At 44.7% G+C, this 16,160-nt stretch overlaps 1 protein-coding gene across 7 annotated transcripts in view; it reads left to right on the top strand.

The window, feature by feature from the left end:
* SHISA6 (shisa family member 6) overlaps positions 1-16,100 on the top strand; it is a 258,658-nt gene extending 242,558 nt beyond the window's left edge. For 2 of the 7 annotated variants that reach the window (XM_083597731.1, XM_083597733.1), the window contains 3 exons: positions 9,181-9,333; positions 11,008-11,109; positions 13,165-16,100. In XM_083597731.1, the coding sequence (XP_083453857.1) occupies positions 9,181-9,333; positions 11,008-11,109; positions 13,165-13,718 (809 nt within the window). In that variant the 3' untranslated portion in view covers positions 13,719-16,100. The remainder of the gene's footprint in view (positions 1-9,180; positions 9,334-11,007; positions 11,110-13,164) is intronic. The other 5 variants (XM_083597736.1, XM_083597734.1, XM_083597732.1 and 2 more) reach the window with 4 other exon arrangements.
* The last annotated feature ends 60 nt before the right edge of the window (positions 16,101-16,160 follow it).

Below are 16,160 nucleotides of genomic sequence, written 5' to 3'. Positions count from 1 at the left end.
TGGGGTGCTGTGCTGTGAACTTCCTCCATTGAAGGCTCCAGTTTATATATAAAGCCATGTATCATAATGACATTATAGCCTAATTTGTGCCTAATTTTCCAACTCCTGGGTGAGTGCCTGGAATTTTTGAAGTTTTGTGCACTGCTTGGCATAGATTGGGGTGGTGTGTAACAGTATATTGGGGAAAACTTCCCCAACATCTTGAAACTATCTGAACTGGATCTCATTACTAACCACTTTTTCATATACAGTGGTACCTTGGTTGTCAAACTTAATCTGTTCCGGGAGTCTGTTCGACCTCCAAGGGAATCTGCTCACCAACTAGCTGTTCCATCACGAGTCCCTTTCATCTAACCTAGGGATGGGGAAGGTGTGGCCTTCCACATGCTGCTGGACTACAAATCCCAGCAACCCTCATTTTTGGCTATGCTGATGGGAGTTGAAGTCCAACAACAGCTGGAAGGCCACAGCTTTCCCATAGCACAGGCATAGGCAAACTCAGTCCTGCAGATGTTTTGGGACTACAACTCCCATCATCCCTGACCACTGGTCCTGTTCGCTAGGGATGATAGGAGTTGTAGTCCCAAAACAATTGAAGGGCCAAGTTTGCCTATGCCTGCCATAGGACCTCTAACCCTAAGCCAAGTTCCTGGGCTTGACAGGTGCAGTGCAGACCACTGGGCGATGCAACACTTCTCCCAACGTGCATGTGGCCAAAGATACAGGGGCAGGTCCTTTTTCTCCATTCTGCAAGGCTATAGCATTGAACTGTAGAAGCAATGGGCTATTGCCCTGGTCAGTTGTTGCAAAGGGCAACCTCTGAACCAGCTGATCGGTGAAGGTGTTGGCTCCTCCTGAAGTGCATTGCCCTTCTGAGTTTGCATTACTGTGTGTCTTCCTTTTCTGTACTTTCAGTGCAACTGAGAGCTAAATACCACAGAAAGCAGCCTAGAAACGTGTATGCACCTGGGAATCCTAGCCCAGTCAGGGGTCCCAGACGTGTGTGAATGGGTACTTGCCCAAACTAAGATGCACATTTGTTGTTTAAGTGTTTGCTGCAGGCAACATCAGTGTGCATTCAGCAGCTGGTTTTGCTGCATAAAACATAGAGCCACTCTGAAAGGACAGAGAGTGCTTAGAATTGTGTTGCAGAGGACACCGGCTAATCTTCAGTGTAGCAAATTGAACTCGGTTCATTTCAATTCCTACTAGAGCTTTGTAGCTGAATTTCCAGAGGGATTGTAATCCCTAGCCTGGTACGCCACCTGCAAACGCTTTTGCAGTAATGATGTGAGGCCTTGTGCTGCCCCTCTCCTGTTGTGTGAACATGAGGAGGAGTTCAGCATCACACTCTTCTGATCCTCCTGTTAGCGCAAGCTTTAAAAGAGAAAAAGGTTATGCCAAGAGGAAAATGTGACTCCTCCAGGCTATAGCTCTGAAAGGCTAGCTATGGCATCTGTCTCCAAGTCCTCTGCATTGGGTGTTGCGCCCAATTACATGAATGCAGAATAGTGGTTCATTGTATTCCTCCCCACTGTGTCTCTTAATGGGAATCCTCTTAGGGCTGGTGTGAATTATTTCAGGGTCTAAGAATACAGAATACAAGGAGAACAAGCTTTTCTCTATGAGAAAGAAATTCTTGTTTGGGCTACAAAGCTTCCCTAAGCAGATTTGTGCAATTCAGTATCTCAGCCAGAACTACCTCACAGGTTTGTTGTGAAGCTAAAATACTGCTCTGAATGCCTTGAAAGAAGAAACTAAAATAAATATGGGGAAGGTAAAAAGAAGGGATAACAGAACTGTTAGTGGATTCCCTGATCCAAAGTAATCTTCGTATCCCATGAAATAAAGACTGTAAATAGTGAGCTTGGTATTCTAATGTAAAGACTTGCATTAAGGACTCCATCTCAACGTTTTGACTGGGTTGATTAAGGCATGCCTGTTTCTTTTGTGGACTTACACATGGCTCTTCAGGCAAATAAATGCCTCCTAAAGCAGTTTGCAAACTATTTAGCAACCAATACGCAATTGAAATACAATATGGAAACCATTTATAATATCCATTTCCTTCAAAGCGCTATTAAAGTCCAGCATAAAACATACAACAATAATAACCCGACGTGATATTTCAGAGTCAGGTCACAGTACCATTTCCTACAGTCATGCTCAACCACTAAAGGCCATGGCTTATTTTAATTTGTTTTTCAAATGGTATTATCTGTTTTAGTACTGTACTGAAAAGGAAAGTTCAATAATTATTTTAAATGAATTTAGCAATAAAAAATAAGTGCTATATAAATTATTCATATTAATCTCTGCTGTACCTGTAGGTTTTTCTTACATTATCAAACAACGCTGGTGGTGCTGTGTAATTAGAATTACATCAGCAATTTTCATTTGCGTGTGTGTGTGTTTTAAGATAAGTGAGGGAAACCTCTTGCAAGTGTGCTGTTTGAATGTGAGGGATAGAAGGAACATAAATTAAAGGCAGCAAGAACGAATGTGGCTTATCCTGAAAAACAGGCATTTGAACACATCTTCAAGTGAGAAGAAAGCTCCTCGTTTACACAGCAGCTTTATAATAGAATGCATGTACTGTCTCTTCCAACACAAAAACCTATCAAGGCACTGACCTTGACTCTCAGCCACATTATGCATATGGTAGCTTCCCAAGCCATTTCAGTTTCTTCTCTGATGCTGCTAAATATTGGAAATAGACTTCAAGGTAACCTCTCATTTGCAGCCCCCATCCATCCATGCTTCTGATTGACTACATGGCAAAACAGATGGCGAGAAGCTGTTCTGATTTCATGCATGCCTGTTAGATAAATGTGGGGTGCTTAATTTCACATGCTTCACGCTAAGGAGGCAATTAATTGCCTTTCTCACTCTTGAAATGCAAAATCTCTGCATTCAGCCAGGTATGCCCTGCGTCCCACAGAGCTCTACACACGTTGCAAATCTCATGAAGAGCTCTGATGGTGAAATTATTTGTCACAATCACCAGCACTTTAGCAGTAACAAGTGTTTGCTTCCACATTAACGCATAACCCTGAAATTTTGGATGCCCTCCAAACCGATGCCAAAGTTTTGTGACCAAAAGCTCAGGATTATACATTAATGAAGCTACAAATGAACACTGGCTTAAGATGGACCTCAAACCTCTTTGGCGAGAGCTTTGGCCCCAAACCTGGAATATGCTTGTATATTTCAGCCACTCTCCTCAAGGTTTGCAAAGGTACACACTTGCACGCAAATTACTTAATCACTTAGTGCTTGATGGTGCACAGAAGAATGTGTGTGCTGGCACCACCATAAAGCACTGTATAGGAGATGATAATGAACATTCTGTTTATTCTGGGGTAGTTGATCTTGCTTCCCTATCTATTTGCTGTGACTGGCCATCTAGCCATTGTTGTCACTAGCCCATTGGTATAGCCACTGCTGCTTCTACCCAACCAACCAATTTGCAAGGCATTGTTGGCACAGCTGCCTGGGGCATGACTGTGCCACTGCTGCAACTGTATGCTGGAGAAAGGAGGAGGAGGATGGTCCATCACCCATAGGCAGCACCATGTCTTGTACTGGCACTGGCAGTGATCTGAACTGAATGTAGAAAGATTTGAACATGGGGGCTTCTGCATACAGCTCCTAACCATCTGTGATAGCTCATTTGTGCATGCAGATCATCCCTTGATACTACACTCATCAAATGGTGGCCATGCATCTTGCGGCTTGCCCCTTTTTCTTTTCAGTTCTAAGGGATGTCCCCATCAATTGCAGCTCTTCTGGTTTCATATTTTGATTTAGAAGCCTCTAGCTGAATTCCTCTCTCCTCTTGCTGTCTCTGCTGTGCTTTTAAATGACAACATTGACATATAAGCTTGAAAGGAACTACTGTTTCGAATTATCAATAATCCCATTGCAGATCACTTATCTTTGTGAGATGTGACTGTAATTCCTTTCCGGTGCACTGGAGCAGAGACAATGTGCCCATGCTGATGAAGTCTCTGTTTACAGTGTAATTTTGAATCAATGGTTCCTGCTGCCTGGTAAGTAGAAGGTGTTGCCTAATCGTGGAGCCAGTCTATTAGATGCAGGCTGAAGTATTCAGAAGAGAAAATTGATCATGGGGAGAAAACATTTGCTATATCAAGGCTGGGCCAGCCATGCAGTAGGCTGAACCTATGTGCTTTAAGTAGCACTACGAGAGGAGTTGAAAATAGAAGAAGTCAGGAAAGGAGTCTGAAGCAAGATCTTTAAAAGTCTTGGATCTAGTGGGGCAGAGGTGCATTTGTGCTCTGCTGCAATCACTGGAAGCCATCATTTTGGATCCACTTCAGGCAGCAAAATGTACTGAGCAGGGAAATGGGGCCGCTTTGTGACTTCTTCTGGGCACATGTACATTTCTCTGACCCTTTCTCCCTTCCAGAGAGCCAAGAGGGCAGGAAGACTGGTCACCACAAGTTGGGTACTTGCTGTGTTTCTTGCTGTACAACATTCTGGGTGGCCTTGATGTGCTCAGTTATATTAAACTCAATTTTTCTGTTTGTGCCTGCAGAATGTAGTTGGGCAGGAAGGAGGAGCAGGAGAGGATTGGTTACTGGATCATATGATGTGGCAGGCAGGGACTCTCAGAGCAAGTAGTCTGGCACACTGTTACTAATGGAACGTGCTGCAGAGATGAGCCAGGAGATCCGGCAAGCAAAACCAGTTCCACTCTGAGATTGCTCAGGAGTGCTAAAGCTATTCCTGTGTGTGTGTGTGTGTGTGTGTGTAAAAAACCTGCTGCCAATAGACAGGTGACATACTCATGACCAAGCAGAGAGAACGCCATGAAATTCTGAAACATATACACGTGGGTTTCCAGGACAAATTTTTAAACAGGACTGGAAACCTCTTGATGTTGGCAAAGGATCGTAGATTTGCAAGGAAGCGGCTTTAATTTGAAATGTATGTTTGGCTGCCTGCATGCACCTCTGAGCCTCTCACATGCTCCCTTTGTCCAAGGCACTTCATTAGTAGGTTCTTATCTGAGATCAGCCACTGGGATTTATACAGGGTAATGATACAATTGAATTGCTATCACACACCAAACCCAAAGAAATGCTCCATATGTTAGCAGCAGGTAGTGCCTGCAGGCAGTTTCTTCAAATTTGCTAGATTTAAAAAAACAAGAGAGTTGAGGCTGCATAAATGACAAGCATCATCCTTAACCCTTGATGGAATGAGTCAAGACTGAAAAATCTGCAGTGTGCCTGGTATCCTTGCCTAACTTCAGATTCTGCATTTTAGCATTAGGATTCAGGATAGGAGCTCTGCCCACGCCACATCCCCAGGGTATACATTTATGCCAAATCTATTTGCAGACATGTCTGAGCAGTGTCTGCAAGAATAAGTTTGGAAGTCTTGCTGAAAATATTTGAAAATGTACTGTCAGCTGTTAGTTGAGGGCCAGTTCCCATTATCACTTGGCAAGCGGAGAAATATGGGTCCAGAAGTCACTGGATCCAGGCTGAGCTGAGCATGTGGCGAAGGAAGTAGGTGATGTCTTTGCTGAATACTCCAATCACACACACCCCACGGTGGTTGTAGCATCCATCCACCCACTCTTGGCAACAACAAACATGGTTTAGATTCATGAGCTGCAGTCAGAGAATTGCTTAATCGGATTGTAAGAGTGGCCCACCAATTTCCAAGGGAAGCTCAACTACTCTCTTGTTGTGCCAATTTGGTTGTATGAATTATCCCTCAGAAACCCACAGTCAGACAGGGCTTCCAGGAGCGGTGCTGCAATTGGTACCAGCCTGAAGTCGCCCTCCATGTCCTTTTTTTTGTTTCCCCGTCATCTGGGGATTTGCTCACAGTAGTTGCTGCCGCTATTTTTAATGTTCTTATCTCTGCCTATTTTAATACCTGAGCACCTGGGTGTGATATAGAAATGTTATAATTTGACAGGCCTTTCTCCTCTAGCTTGGGCTGATGAAAGACAATTTTAAACTCCGGCTTCAGTCATTTGATCTGATTTGCAGCAAAGGGATGTGATTTCAATACCAAACAAACTCTGCAGCCTGCCCAGATTAGGTGGCAGGGCCTATGGAGCTCCTCCCCAGTTCTGTGTTGTGCTGGCACCCTTGCATCAAAGGTTGCCTGACTCGAGATCACAAGGCCATTGTGGTGCAATGGTTAAAGTGTTGGTCTAAACTCGGGGGGGGGGGGGACAAATGGCTATGAGTCACGATGGCTATGTGCTACACCCATTATGAGAGACAGTATGTCTCTGAATCCTAGATGCTGGGGATCTGGAAGAGGAGAGTGCTATTGTGCTCATTTCTTGATTGCGGGCTTCCCATGGGCATCTGGTTGGCTATTGTGGGAACCAAGATTGTGAATTAGATGGGTCTTTAGCAGACTCCAGAGGGGCTCTTCTAATATTATTATGGAGAGACCCAGGTTTAAATCCGCACTTTAGCCATGAGCCTGGCTGGGTGACCTTGACCCAGTCACTACCTCAACCTGATCACTGAGGGAAGAATATGTACACTGCTGCAAGTTCATTGGGGAAAAAGTGGGATATAAATCAATGTGATAGATAGGTTTTCTTTCTCCCTGCACTCTGCTTCCATAAGATGTGAGATGATCGGCTCTAGATCTGTACTACACTGTGCAGTGATGGAGGGGGGTGGATGTTCTGTTAGTTGTCTGGATTAAGACCCCCCCCCCCGCGCACACACACACACACACACACATATATGCCTCAATATGAAGCAGCTGACCCAGCAATTCTGTGTTGAAATCTTGTGGGGATGAGCACTGTTAAGGTCTTGAAAGGGTTGCAGGAACATTTTGTCTTTTTCTCTTGTTCTTTCTGTACTGTATTGGATGTGTGTTTGCAGTGAGCAAACCTTTTGCAGCTGGAATCCAACCACCGAAACCTCAGTCTCAGGTCCTCCTGTTGACAGCTTGTGCTTTTGATCAGCAACTCAGTAGCCCCTGTCCAAATCCTGTGAGCCAGAGGAGACTCAGGGCAGGATGTGTGGCAGTGTAACTCAAGAGGCACTCTTCAGTTACATCAGCACAAGCCACTGTAGTTTTTTTCCTATCCAACCATATGATAGACAGCCGTGTGGTGGTGAATTTGGTCACAGCATGACTCCAACTGCCTCACAGTTCATTTTGATCTCTATGGGTTCAATGAATCTCAGTTCCAGTAGCCTTATATGGAGTCAGGCAATTGACTCACCTAGCCCAGTATGGTATCTATTCTTGGCTAGGTCTGAGAGGTCTTTCTCAGTGGACTTGGAGGTACTAGAGGTAGAATCTTGGACATTCCGCATGCACTGAGCTATGGCTGCCCCACAAAATTGCTGGTACAAAGCAACCATTGCTAAGCAGGTGTTCTCTTTGTATATATTAGAATCTTGGCATGGCTTCAGATGCACAATCATTTGGTGTAAGGCTGTCAGGAGATGCTGAGGCTAGAACTTGGAACCTTCAAACATGTGATCTGCTGCCACGTCTGGGAGGTTCTCATCCTATAGGCACAGAAGAGGAGACATGGTTGATGCAAAAGACCCAATCTGATGCTCGCCAGATACAGAACTACAACTCCCATCAGCAGCCTCAGTCAGCATTGGCAATGGTGAAGGATGGTGGAATTTGTGGTTCAAAATACTTGGAGGCCACCAGTTTGGAGAAGGCTGCAAAATACTACAGGTAGCTTTCTCAGAAGTGTGGGATCGTCCCCTAATCCCACCAGATGCTGTGTCTGCAGGCAAAGGCCATTCTCCAACACATATGGCTATGACTGCACTCTGCGTTGATGTGTGGCCATGGTTTTTCTCCAACAATCCAAGCAGAGCTGTAGTCATTCGTATTTAAAAATAACTCTGATGGTGAGATGATAAATTACAGGGCACGTTAGTAGAAAAATTACACCACGTTTATATTGAAAGCACCTAAGGGCTCCCTTTGGATATAATCATGGTCATTATCCCTGTAATTAAGAGCAATAATATTTTAATAATGAATTTTCAAAAATGAGTAATGAAGGACCATTTGTCTAACCAAGCATTAAAAATGAGGGAAGGCAGGTATGGCTGGTGCCAGTTCCCCGAAATTGGGATACAGTGAGGCTAGGCGTTGGGAGAGGGAAAGTGAAGGGTAAAGGCTCTTTTGGGATAGGGGTAGAACCAGCAATCTCCACAAGAGGGTGATTGGAAGGAGGACCTTCAATATGCCCTTCAAACTGGTCTGCCAGTTTGCTAGAGTATATATGCTAGAGTATATAAAAGAATTGGAACAAAAAGCTTCAGTTACGCATTATTGCTCTACCTTGAGTGTTTATTGCTGTAGTGTGAATTTTAAAATTTTCTGCAATCTGTTTGGTTTGCCTCTATGTTTCCAGTGGCACAGGCTCCAAGATGAGATGGAGGTGATCATTGGAAAGGAGCCTAGGAGAGAGGGTGTTGATGGAGGAAGGTGGGATTTCTCTCTGCTCCGGTCAAGCAGTTAATGAAACATGGGTCTGAGCTGCACTCAGTGCATTTTCCGTAGATTAGAGAGCAGGGGTTGTGAAACTGGTGCCCAGAAGTGCACAGATGCCAGCAAAACATTTTTCCTCCACCCCACTGAAATTAGGCTTGAAAGGAGCATTCTGTTGTGGTCAATAGAACGGGTTGTAGTGTGTGCTTGGCGCATGTGTCATTTTTCCGGTTTGCAAATGTACCCACAGGCCAAAAAGCGTTGGGCAAGATCAAGGCCCAGGCAAGAAGAAAGCAGAAAAGCAGCTGGCCCACTAGTTGGACTCAGCAGACAAATGCATTTGTTCATCTCTGTGTTTGCAATGGAGCCAACGGAATAGAGAAATGAGCAGCCCATGGCTTGTTCACCTACATTTACAGTTACATAACGAGATGCCTGTCTTCTTAGCATCAGTTGGGTGAAGGAGCAAGCATTCTGTATCAGCACACTCTGCCTTCATTAATAATTGCAATGGACACTGAAGAAGCAAAGCCCTGGGTTCCTTGTTTGCAGCTTGGCTAGTGTCAGTTTGAATTACTTCTCAGTGCAAGACTGGGTGATGTGATGGGTGTGCCCAAACTTACTGCACGCCGAGCGCTCTTTCGTTGTTCTTAAGGCTCTGTTTCGATGGAAGTCTTCTTTCTCCCTGTGTTGCAGAAAAGCCACGGATGAACAGCATCCTCACCTCTGCCACTGAGCCCTATGATCTGTCCTTCTCCAGGTCTTTCCAGAACCTCTCCCACCTCCCACCATCCTACGAGTCTGCAATCAAGACTAACCCAAGTAAATATTCTTCCCTGAAGAGATTAAGTAGGTGTCTGCTCATTTCATTCTCTTGCTACTCACTGTGCATGGTTAGGCTGAAAGCCACCCCCCCAAGTCCTCCCCTCTTGCTGTGAGAATCTTTGGCCAGGTGATCCTTATTTCATTGTCCTTTCCTTCTGAAGTGAGCTTGCTCTTTCACACCAGGGTCGAGGATAATCTGCACAGATATCACCCCAGCAGCCTCTTTTCTAGGCTGTTTCGTATTGACCAAGCATATGTTTAGTGTCCCTCCCTGTTAAAGCCCACCCAGCTTTCCATTCATTTTTTTTAATTCAAGAATAAGAACAGTGCAGTTTAGCCCTTGACACGCCCCTTCCCCGAATAGATCCCTGCTATTTTTAGCTCTTCCTGTGTACTCTGGGGCAGGTCGCTGCATCCAAAATTGTGAACTTAATACCCTAGCAATTGATTTGTCTCACTGCATTAGGGACATTAGATTGTCACGAGGCCTAAGCCAAAGTATTGCCACTTAAATAATTTTGGACAGATATGGGGGGCAGGGTATGAAGTGTGATATACCCTACTGCCCGAGCCCTCACAATGTATCCTTCATTTTCTTTTTTTCTTCTGTGACAATTCACAAACTTCTCAGTGGAAGTGAGGCTGCAGCACACCAAGAGCAGCTATAGGGAGAAAAGTTTAATTGCCAAGGCAGTTGAGTGGAGTAACTCAGCCTATCTTCTTACACTGTGCTCAGAGTCACTAGGAAGGTGGAGCGGGGTGTGCTTCTATCACCCAGTTGCCTGGATGACAGAGGCAGAGTGTCCTAGCTTCTAGCACTATGAATTGGCTCAGTGTCCGAAGAGTCTCCCATGTTGCATAAGCCAGGGATGGGGGGGGGGGTTATGTGGCCCTCTAGGTCTGGAGGGCCGCAGGTGCACCATAGTTGCAGCTCTCCATATTTTTCAGCTGTGTCTTGCAAGTTACTGCGCAGGAAGTTGTGACGTTTGCCCAATTGCCCAGGCAATGTGTGGGGCCAGCTGTGGGCTGGGAAGCTGTAGCACAGCATGCAATCCCCACATTGTTTGGAAACACAAGGGTGCATTTCTGTCTCCCTTTTCCTGGCACAATGAATGAACTTTGCCCATTTTTTTAGTCCACTTTTCTCACCCACCCCAAATATCAGCATAGCAGGTTCAGCCTTACAGCCTGTAAATGAGACTGCAAAGTTGGGGCTTACGTTTCAGCTCAGCCCTGTTTCTCACTGAGGCCACCAGGTATCCCTCACAGCATCTTAGTCTGTTATTGATTAATGCTTTGACCTTATCACTGATAACGCTGTTTATGCTCTCTCGGGTATTCAATAATTTATCCAATGCGAAGGCTTCAGAATAGGTACCTCCTCCCACTGTTGCTTTTCCAGCCAGTACTCTTCTTGATCCAGCACAGCATTGTAACTCTTTGTTGTGTATACTGCTCAGCAGAAAGCACTTTAAGCTTTAATAGCAAAAACAGACAAGTAGAAGTCCCACTGGATATATCCATTACTGGTCTATACCATTTCAGACTGCAGGTAGGGGATTAAATGTTTTATTCCATGCATAAAATACTTGCTGTATAACTAGTGTCCAGGAGATTATTCTAGGCAAGCCTTTCCTCCGATGTGGCAATTTTGCATTACTCTATGTTGACATCCCACCTGTGGTCTGATTGGTACAGCCCCTGCAAGAGATACATCACAGGAGGCTTCTGCTCATCCCTTTAACTCTAGCAGTCTGATGGTCACTGCAAGATCCCCTTGGACTAACTGTGCTTTCCAAAGTAAGTGAAACCTTGTAAAGGGTGATACAGAGTGAGGTGCTGCAAGTGTGAGCTATAACTGGACTAGTTTAAAACAGAAATCTAAATTATGTATGTATGTCTATGCGTTTTTTAAGAAGTTGTTGTCTTTAGCAGGGGTTGTTGTTTCCGTTTGTTACCATGTTACGTGTTCTTGTGTTTTTATATTGTAAACCACCCTCGGATGAACTTTTAGCTGGGTTCTGCTTCAGAATGACTGTTGGATCTGATGACCAGGGAGACGGAAGGGAGGACCCATACCCCATTCACACCATGCATTTAAAGCCACCACTTTAAACAGTCATGGTTTCCTCCAAAGAATCATAGGAGCTGTAGTCTAAGGGTCCCCTAAAAGAACTACAATTCCCAGAGTTCCCTGTTGATTGTTAAACCGCTCTGGAAATTATAGTTGTGGGAAGGGACTGATCAGCACCCTTAACTGACTACAGTCCCCAGAATTCTTCGGGGAAAGCAAAAACTGTTTAAAGTGGTATTCATAGTGCTTTAAATGTATGGCGTGTATGTGGTCCCAGTAATTGATGCCTGAACTGACCTATGAAGGACGGTGTGTGCACATTACCATAAGCAAGCAAGCTATATGTTCAGAAATTAGGGGGATAGGGAAGCTGAATTTCACTCTGCTGGAATTGTAGGGGAAGTGGCTTAAGTTGATGGATAGGGATTTTGTAGAATGATTCAGAGAAATTCGTGTTAGCTGAATGTATATATAGGAATGATCATGAGTAGAGTCATTCTCAGAACTGGAAAATCAATGCATTTTGAAGATTTACTGATGCAAGATGGGTGGCGGTGGAGGAGGTAAATACATTTTGTTGGGGTGCTGACTGGTGGTGCTGTTTATTTCCCCCCACCAAAAAAACTTAGTTCTAGAACAGGACAGATTTTGGGGCACTTGAGAGTTCATGATTCCTCCACCACATCTCAAAAACCCCACCCACACTTAGCCCAGAAAAGAGAACAAAAAATGCAGGTTATATTTTTGCATGGGTTATTATTGAAAAGTAATAAGCATAACAGCATCACAGAAAAAATAACTGATTATTATAAAAATATGCATCAGATTCACATTAAGACGAAAGACAATGACTGCACTTTCTGTGTGTGTTTGCTTAAGTCACAGGGGCAAAAAGTGAGAGTCAGGTTAACAATAAAGCAGTGAATGTTAATGGTGGTTAATGCCAACATAGTCACATCAACAGTGAATCAATGAGACAGAAGTTAAAGTGAAAACACATTTCAGCAGCACCCAGTGAGCAGATCAAACGTGATGATTAGTATTGGAACAAATATTGTCATTTTTAAAAAAGAAAAAATGGTATCGGGGAAATCCACAGAGAGTGGCTGCAAGCAAGAAAGCTTTGCAAAGAGCTCAGACAAGTCGATTATGGGCGAGTTTGATGCTTGGTCCACTTGTAGCGAATTCCATCACATCCCTCCTTCCATTTCTTCCATAGTTTAGTGCTGCAACGCGGCCTGGGAGGAGACAGATTCTATCACCAATACAGTTGAAATTAAGCACCAGTGAGCACATGAAATATTTCACAGGGAATATAACTCTTCTGCAGTTTTTTTGTCCTAGCAGTTTAAATAGCTTTTGTAATAGCGTATTATAAATCAGGGATGGGGAACATGTGCCCCTCCGGACATCTCTCAATCACCTCCCTGGTCATTGGCCCCGAGGGGATCCAACAGCAACTGGAAGGCCCCAGGTTCCTCATCCCTATTAGAAGTGGCAATTAATAAAGATGTGGGGAAGAGCTGCTGAGGAAGTGCTGGTCTCCACTCCACTCTAAGGGGTTTTACTGCGATTTGTAAAAAAAATCCTCCATATGCAAAATTGTATATTCCACAAGTGGAGTAGCCATTGATGTTCCGCATGATGGCAGCACTCTAGATTACTTCCTGCATTGCACATTTACCATATTGACATACCTTTAAAAAAAAATGCCTTCCACCCTTGCTTGACACTTTTGCAAAGCCTTAACATTATCTTTCCCATCTCCTTCCTCCACACAGCTGACAAGGAAGCTGAGGAGTATTACTCCAGAAAGAGGCACCTCCCAGACTTGGCAGCCAGAGGGACCCTCCCTCTCAACGTCATCCAGCTCTCCCAGAAACAGACCACTCAGAGGGAGCGGCCGCGCCGCGTGATGCGGGCCATGTCCCAGGACCGAGTGCTGTCCCCAGAGAGGATCATGCCGGAGGAGTTCAGCATGTCTTACGAGCGGATCCTCTCTGACGAACAGCTGCTATCCACCGAGCGCCTCCACTCCCAAGACCCGCTGCTGTCTCCAGAGCACTCGGGTTTTGGAGAGCAGTCTATGTCGCGGGCTTTGTCGCACTCAGACGTCTTTGTTTCGACGCCTGTCTTGGATCGCTATCGGATGACTAAGATGCACTCCCATCCCAGTGCCTCAAATAACTTGTACAACACCTTGAGTATGAACCAAACGTCTGCCAAGCGCCAGGCCTTTGCCTCCCGGCGGCACAACACAGTGGAGCAGCTACACTATATCCCAGGGCACCACCACCATTACCGCACAGCCAGCAAGACAGAGGTGACTGTTTGATCAGAGACACTGTGCATTGTAGATAATCCATCTATGGACCAGGGTGGCTTCAGTGCCCTACACTGCAGTGGCCTTATGGCCAAGTTAACCTCTAACTCTATGTCTGAAAAGACAGACTCTTCCGACAGTCCTGTCTGTGTTGTTTTGGAAATTCATCTACATGTTATTGACATAAAGAGGAAAAAACAAAACCTGAACAGGGAGAGGTGATGCAGGTAAGGTGTCCTGACGTGCCCAGTTTCTGTCAAGGAAAGCCATTCATATTATGGCTCTTTTCAAGGGCTTGCCTGCAGCTACTCTCTAGCATTGCCAGGCTAGGACTTTAAGACATACTGACAACAATCTCACACAAAATTGGCGTAATATGGCCAAATCGACAAACCTTCCAATCCGGTGTAATGGGATTCAGTTGTGACCTTAGTGCTTGACAGAGGTCTAGTTTTACCAGGACTGTCAGTTGCAGTCATGACTGAGGCCGGTTCCAGCCAAGGTCCATTCTCTAAGACAGAAAGTAAAAACTCCAGTCCACCCAAGCATGGTTCTTCCAGGTCATTGGGCAAATTCCAGTGGCAAGCACTGTTACCCAACTCCTAGACTGAATGACAATGCCTGCCACGGTTGGAAAACCACATTGTTTTACAGGTAACTGTAGAACAGAACTATTCCAGTGCCTATAAGATTGCCAACCTCCAGGGTGGTAGAAGGAGTGAGGTGGATTTGTTTATAAGCACAATTCTGCTGATAGGTGTTTGCCAGCCCCCCACTTCTTCCATCCATCCTCATGTATGTAAATTCCCAACATGTAAATATATTTTTTAAAAAATATATTTGCTTTTCTCTGCAACAAGAGGCACCAACATTTCGCATCCATTTTTACATCCAGGATGTGGTCAAAGATAGACAAGTTGCAAGAGATGTGGAATAGCTGTAGCCTGATTGTCATGCCATGAAAAGTTGATCACAGCTCAATCTATGCTTGGCTTCTTGCCAGCCTGCAGCTTTCAGCTACCCCTGGGAAATCTTCAGAAAGGCTACTTATTTTACAGGATTTCTTGGAAAGATACAGTTTTCAAAAGCTTTTTCTTTTCATCCCTCCTGCCCAATAACATTTTGGGGCTGCCAGTCTTGCTGCATCCTAATCTCATCCTGCAGGTGCTTGTTCCTCTTGTATACTAATTGGGCACATTGTACAGCCACTGTACAGTGATAATTAGACACTGAGTGTCTGTAAACTCTTTCCAAGAAATATTTGTAGGTCCAACTTTAGTTGGAATTTGAATATTTGGAACAGATGTAAATTCTAATTGACATGTACACCCCATCTCCCTGCCTGGTCCTGACCTCTGTTCCAACAGCTACATGCAGTGGCTGAGCCTGTGTAAAAACCATGGACTATTGGCTCATTCCACTGCGTACTTGCATCCCCATGCTACAAGGTCTTGCTCCAGTTCTGCACAATGAGATGTAGAGCCCCTGCATTAAATAGGATCCCACAGAGCTAAACAGTCTAAATATGTGCATTGAACAATAGTTCCTGACATTAGTGGCCTTCACTGGGCAGCCTCAGGAATTTCCCTTCATGAGCTTTTATTTTCTCTCTGCATTTTTTCAGAGAGGCATGCATTGGAAAAGTGATATCCTGTCCCTTTTTACCAATCAAGTTTTGTGTACAGCACCAGCCGAAAGCAACTGCAGAGCTGCTTTTCATTGGTGTGTTGTGTTCGTAGGCCACAGATCAGAGCCATAAGAAACACTGTACTTTGCTTAACAGAAACTGGGCTGAGAAGGGAAGAAGGCAAAGGTCACGAGCCATCGTTGCTTATGTTCTATTCCTGAGCAACAGGCATACACTCTGAAGTGTTTGTCACTAGCTGCAATGCACACAGGTATGGTCACACAGTAGCGGGAAAGGGAGAGGCAGTTTTCTCCATAATTTATGCTGAGCATAGTCATCTTCAAACATCTCTGGTGCCCAATCCTATGGACAATAAAAGTTGTTGACCTATGAGAGGGTCTGCTATAGAACCTCTCTGGAAACAAAAGTCTTGTGTGCCATCTTGAATATGGGGTGTCAAATATATAAGGTGTGTCATTCTGATTTGCCATGATTTAAACCAATGCACCATTGGTTACCTGGGTGAAGCAGGCATCGGAGAGAAGGAAGGATACAGACCCAAGCAATGAAATGCAAGACAGGCCTAGTTATGAGAGCACAGGGGCAACATATAGTAGTACTGAGGGGGACTCTGTTTCCCAAAGGTCGCCACAAATCTGGCCCTCTGTACATTTCCCAGTAGAATGGTGTTCTGTTGTCCAATATTGTATGGCTCATTTTCAGGCCACTTCTTGGCCTGTTCTACTGAAATAATAATCTGCAAAGCACTGTTGGTCTCCTTTCCTGCCTGTTGGGCCGCCCTTATACAGGATGCAAGCACTGTGGTT

Source organism: Podarcis filfolensis (assembly GCF_964270895.1).
Source record: "Podarcis filfolensis genome assembly, chromosome: 2".
Taxonomy (NCBI): Eukaryota; Metazoa; Chordata; class Lepidosauria; order Squamata; family Lacertidae; genus Podarcis; species Podarcis filfolensis.
This window is presented reverse-complemented; position numbering and strand designations above follow the sequence as displayed.